The 6,000-nt window shown below is 44.9% G+C and overlaps 1 protein-coding gene across 1 annotated transcript in view; it reads right to left on the bottom strand.

The window, feature by feature from the left end:
- The window catches only part of Dclk3 (doublecortin like kinase 3), a 47,699-nt gene that overhangs the window by 3,871 nt on the left and 37,828 nt on the right, over positions 1-6,000 (bottom strand). Inside the window, exons 3-4 of the mRNA XM_005348016.2 lie at positions 3,509-3,641; positions 1,213-1,380 (exon numbers count right to left, since the gene is read on the bottom strand). Coding sequence (XP_005348073.1) covers positions 1,213-1,380; positions 3,509-3,641 — 301 coding nt within the window. The remainder of the gene's footprint in view (positions 1-1,212; positions 1,381-3,508; positions 3,642-6,000) is intronic.

The raw sequence follows: 6,000 nt of genomic DNA, 5'->3' as shown, positions 1-6,000 counted from the left end.
GGCAGAGTACTCCCAGGTGTCCCTGGGGCTTCAGTTCAGCTCCGTCCCCACTGCTGATACAGCCTACCCAACTGTTACAAACCTGAGGGGGCATTTCAATTGTATTTTAATAAAGACTGTCTGAAGATCTGAGAGTAAAACAGCCTTACAGACCAGGTTATGGCAACACACACCTTTAATCCCAGTGGCCACACTAGTTGCCATAGAAATCGGGTGGTGCATGCCTTTAATCCCAGTGGTGCATGCCTTTAATCCCAGTCCTAGAGAGGAGTATTAAACAGGAGGAAACAGCTCTCAACACACAGCCTCATTCTGAGATTCCAGGAGGCAGGATCGCCATTTCAGACTGAGGTCGAGGTAAGAGCCAGTGGCTGGCTGCTTTGCTTTTCAGGCCTTCAGGTTGAACCCCAGTTTCTCTCTCTGAGTTTTCATTAATCATGCTTCACAGATGCATCCTCCTGATTTCCTTTCTGGCCCTGACACCCACCTGCTTGCCAGCTCTGGCAACAGACCTAAGCCTGTCCTTTAAACTCTCAGCCAAACTCAACCCTGCCACTTCACTCTCAAACCCCGTGAGTGACGGCAGCCTGGCTGACAATGGCAGTGGGTGGCATGGCCTGGCACTGGCAACCTTACAACTGTCTCTAATGTGGGGTCCTTATCTTATCAGTGTAGAGTCTACTTAATTTCTTTTTGTCCGCCTCTGAAACCTCTTGAAATTCTGCTGCAACCCTTTTCGGCCTTTTGTATCTATTCAATAGTATGTGTGTGCACGTGTGTGTGCATGCATGTGTGTGTGTATACATGTTTATCCTGTGACATATGATGTAAGAGCTAATAGTAGTAATTAAGACTGGAATAAAAGAACCTGTATTAACATTGGTCCAATTATCAATCTGGCAAATTGCTACCATTAACATTATTTTATGAATTTATTGTTACTCAATAAGTTCTGCCTTCGTGGAGAGAGACACAGGTGTATGCATTTATCTATGCTGCTGACATAGCCTTCTCGGGACAACGTCTTTCCTGGGAAAAGCTAATACAACACACCCAGGAGAATCCACAGACTGGAGGGCCCCATCTACACTGAGAGCCCTCCCAGCCGCTCATCTATGCGTGAGGACAGTTGATACATGACACGAAGCTTCCCTCGCACCCTCCAAACACCCGCGGCCCTCGGTCTCATCGCAGGGAGCCCCCAAGTCTCACCATCAGAGATGCTGTCCCAGTAAGGAGCGAGGAACTCGAACTGGCCCAGCTGGATGATGTTGAAGAGCTCATCCTGGTCCCTCTCGGGACTTCGGAAAGGCGGGAAGCCACACAAGAGGATGTAGAGAATCACACCGGCAGCCCACATGTCTACCTCCAGGCCATAACCTGCAGGAACACAGCGGCAGGAAACCCCGGACAGGAGGGTCAAGGGTGACAAACTCTGTCTCTTAGCCTGTGCAGCAACAGCAACAAAAGCAAAAACTCCTGCTCCCGTAAGCTGCCTTTGCCGGATATTTTGTCACAATGAAAAGAAGTAGCAAATATGACCACTGATTGTCATATGACTTATTGGAGATGAGATGATGTGCAAAGTAGTTGTCCTCGTTAGAGTTAACTGTCAACTTTTACATAGCCTACAGTTCCCTGAGAAGTTGAACATAGCCTGTGATCAGTATCTATAGAGAATCATCTTGATTAGTAATTGATGCGGATAAAAGAGCCAAGCCCACTATGGGCAGTACCATCCCTAGGCTTGAGCTGAATAAGAAAGCTAGTTACCCTTGAACCTATGAGCAGGCCATCAAGCATCATTGTGCCTTGGCTTCTATTGCTTTCCTGGTTGCAAGGTCCCTGGCTGGAATAGCAAGCAGTCTGCCTTCAGGTTCCTGCCTTGCATACCCACCCTGATGTCCCTAAGTGATTGAGAGTGACCTGGAAGTGCAAGATGAAAGAATTCTTTTCCTCCCCTAAGTGGCCTTTTTGGTCATGGTGTTTGCCCCAGGAGCAAAACGGAACTAGAACAGTGATGCCCGGTCAAGGCTTTTATGTACCTCACTTATCCGCCCACAAACGGGCGTGGACACAGTTTCAAGTACTTTCTGACTTTAGGAAATGAACACAACTGGTAGCTTTAAATGGACATTAGAAGTTCATTTCCTAAGTTCAGAGCAAGATTATCAAGATACAAATCAATAAGAGACTAAAGAGAATAAAAGTCCTGACGGCCCTTTTGGGGCCAGCTCAATGATGATTGTCCAACTCTCGGGGACAGAGTCTTCTGCCTGCCCTTCTCTTACAACTTTCCCTTGCCTTCTACAACTTGTTCTTTCCCAATCCAGTTCCATCTTCCATGTAGCCCAGCCCCTACTGACTGCCTTCTCTCCTGCAGGCAGGACTCATGGCTTGTCTGAGTTTAACTGTCCTTGTCCTGGCATCATTGCAGAGCCACAAGCCCACCAGTTTAGCCATCAGACTGAAGAGCCAATACAACACATTTATACATTTATCCAGAACTTCCCATCCTTGCCAATAGGACAACAGTGTGGGTCTATACTGATATCTTTCTATATACCAATGTCTCTAAAGTGATGTAATCTATACTGATATCTCTATACTGGTGTCTATCTTTTAATGTCTCTAAACTGATGTAGTCTATACTGATATACTGATGTCTCTATTCTAATGTGGGTCTCTATTGTTTTAGTTGGTGTGCTTTCCCTATAAGCATATGCTAATCTGATTTGTCTCTCATCTAATTCATCTTTGCTATCAGTGTTCTCTAATATCACTATTACCACATTTCAGTGGCCATGACACCTTTTACTCAAGATCTAAACATTTCTTGTTTGGGATGTCTGCATGACTCTACATCCAGTAAGACTAGTCTTCTCAAGTCCCCCCACACCCACCCCAGCCTCACACATGCTCTGTGTCCTCGTCACAGCTTCCAGGTTCCTGTGTAGATGAGGAGCTACCCATCCAACATGTCTTCCACCTGTGACCAAGCTTTCAACTCGCCAGAGCCTCTCTCGGCCAGGAGGTAAATTCGCTTCACAATGCAACAACTGTCAGGCTATCTGCCATATATTTTCTGTTTAAATGCTCTGCAAAGTATGTTGCCAAAGTAGTTCATTCGATCCTTACAAATGAGGAATGAATATTCATGGAGTTTGATATGAGATCCCTTTTGCCTTTAGATGGAGGTTAGTGGAGGAATTTTTTACCATTTAGCATAAGAAATGTTTCCATTTTTCTCCCCTAGTGGTAGACCTGGGTACAAATGGCCTTCTCTGAGCAGATTCTCTCCTTCTTCTCTTTTATCTCATTGTCCTGCCTACACACACACACACACACACACACACACACACACTCACACGCATGCAACACACACAAATTTTTTAGTAAGCATGAGTTTCAACTGAGAATTTTTTAACCGCTCTTTGTTGGAAAACACTAAGAAAAGCATTTGTTGGTTGTTGAGCTTGAGTATCAAAGAGCAGAGAGAAATACTTACCTTTCTCAGAAAGAATTTCAGGAGCTACATATGTGGGCGTCCCACACACAGTAAATATAGGCCTCACCACGTGTTTAGCCAGGCCAAAATCAGCCAGCTTCAAGGTGGTAGTCTTGTCTTCATTTCGCTGAACCTACAAGGAATCAAAACGTCCAAACCATCAAACTGCAATTGAGACAAAGAGGGATTTTTATGCAGTGTGCATGTGCAACCAGGTCAGAGCAGCAATAACTCATGGAAGCTTATGGGGTATCCCTGGACAGTCTCATCTAGCTGAACCTCAATGCAACCGCTCACATTTTCAACCAAAGAACCAGATTTGGGTTCACTGTGCCATGGAGGACAGCATCATCGCGTTATCAGATGAGATGCTCAAATTCATGGATCAAAACCCAGTTTCTCAGCTGCACTGGGCACATGTGTATGTCCAACAGCCTCCTGCAAGTTGGACACCATGCTGGGCAGTGTAGATGGACACTATTTCTTTGGGGCAGCACTGCATTACAAGGATCAGTGATGCTTCGAGCATAAATTATATAAGAACACGAAAAGGTCTGGAGGGGCATTGAGATGGCTCAGTGAGTAAAGGTACTTGCCATCAAAGCTAATGACCTGAGTTCAATTCCCAAGCCCCACATGGTAGAAAGTGAGAGGAATTGACTCCGGCCTACACATATGATGTGGCACACACTCCCACCCCACTTCAAATAAAGAAACGTATGTTACACTCCACATGGCACAAACCATGAGTGTGCAAACCTAGTACTACCTTCCCACAACTGAAAGATGCATGGTAGAAGCTGGTTCCATCTGGACTAAAAATAAGATAACCAGACACAAATTCAAACTCTGGCCTTCTTCAATATTAGTAAGCACATACAAAGATCAACTGTTGTAGAATATTACTTTAACTAGGCAAAGCTGTGTTACATTTGCATTTGCACAATATTACTTTAACTGTGTTTCTTTGGGACCTGAACACAGATCTCCTGTGCTCCTATTAGCACCTATGGGTGGAGCCCAAGGGAGAATGGTGGGTCTCCCTGTGTCTGAGTCATGGTGGCAGCCAGCAGTGTAGGATGGAGCAGTCCTCCCGTCTCTCCTTGCTAAGTAGACAGATAGTTGAGGTTTTGAAGAATGCAGCCCTACTCTGTAAAATCTCCTGTTAAATGTGAAACTGAAATGGCAGAATTGTGCCTATGGTTCAGAAGAATGTGAACTCTCTGGCCCCACAGGTAGAGGCATGACTTTCTGAACCACCCAGAAGACGGTAAAATCATGATATCTAGTCATAAGCTTTCTGACAAAGAATAAGAAAATACTAATGTGGCCTCCCAGAATTCATCCATGGGCCTGCCAATCACCTGGGCAGGAAAACCCTTCATGGAAAGCTGTCTATTCTAGAGAATTTAGAAATAGGGAAAAGCCTGCCTAAGATGTAGGCAATAAAGGTCTGCACAGTGGTCTGTTTGACCATTGTCTACTCTCCCCACTTGGGAGTGTGTCTAACACTGAGTGGCCCTTTGGAGCTCTGGTCTCCTGAAAACATTCCACTTTACTGTAATAAACACTACCATCTCCACACTGCACTCTGCACAGCCTCAAAATTCTTTCTCTGGAGATTCCAAAGGAGAAGAGAGATCCTGATGTCATCCTGATGATGTCATATTTTCCCACATGTGGTTCTGCCAGTGAACTGACATCTCTGCAAGTCATGAGCATCATGTCTTAGTTGCTGAGTCTGGGTCAAGACTGACAGATGAGAGGAAGCAAGGACAGAGGGAAAGGCTGGAAACCCTTGCCAACAAGGCTGCCATCTGGGAAGAAGCATGGCCAGCAAGAGAGCTCTCCATAGGTCCCGAACTGCCCATCACCGAAGCCATGGAGCTTCTGACTCTTATCCAACTCGGGATCATTTTCATTCTTCCTTGGTCAGTGCTGTTTCTGTCCCTGTCATGTGTCCTGGGTCTGGATCCTTGTTCTGAGAACCTGGAAATCCCAGTGGGTACTCTGCAGACCCCCCACCTAGGCTGCTACACATCATTGTCTCCTAAACTAACCTGGCCAAGAAGAAACCATAGCTGCAGATCCTAGGACAGTTCTGCCCACCCTACACACAGACAGATGCAGCCTGAAAGAAACAAGAAAATAATTTAGGCTAAAAAATTCTAGTTGGGAAGGAAAGGAAAACAAAATATTGTTGGTGCCTGGAATCACCAGATGGACTGTGTACATTCATCATATTTCCTAGGTAATTGTTGAGAAAAATGTTCCCCTCAAAAATATTTGCAAATATTTCCAGTCAAATGATCAGCATTAAAAGTATCTGGCCAATTAAATAACCAAATAAAATGGGTATCAACAAAATAAAATGGATATAAACAAAATAAAATGGATATCAACAAAATAAAATGGATATCAAAACTTAACTGGAAACTCCCAATTCCAAAGCATAGCCCACTGGACCAGTAGAGACCACATGAAATGTTCTG

This window comes from Microtus ochrogaster, chromosome 5 (genome assembly GCF_000317375.1).
Source record: "Microtus ochrogaster isolate Prairie Vole_2 chromosome 5, MicOch1.0, whole genome shotgun sequence".
NCBI lineage: Eukaryota > Metazoa > Chordata > Mammalia > Rodentia > Cricetidae > Microtus > Microtus ochrogaster.
This window is presented reverse-complemented; position numbering and strand designations above follow the sequence as displayed.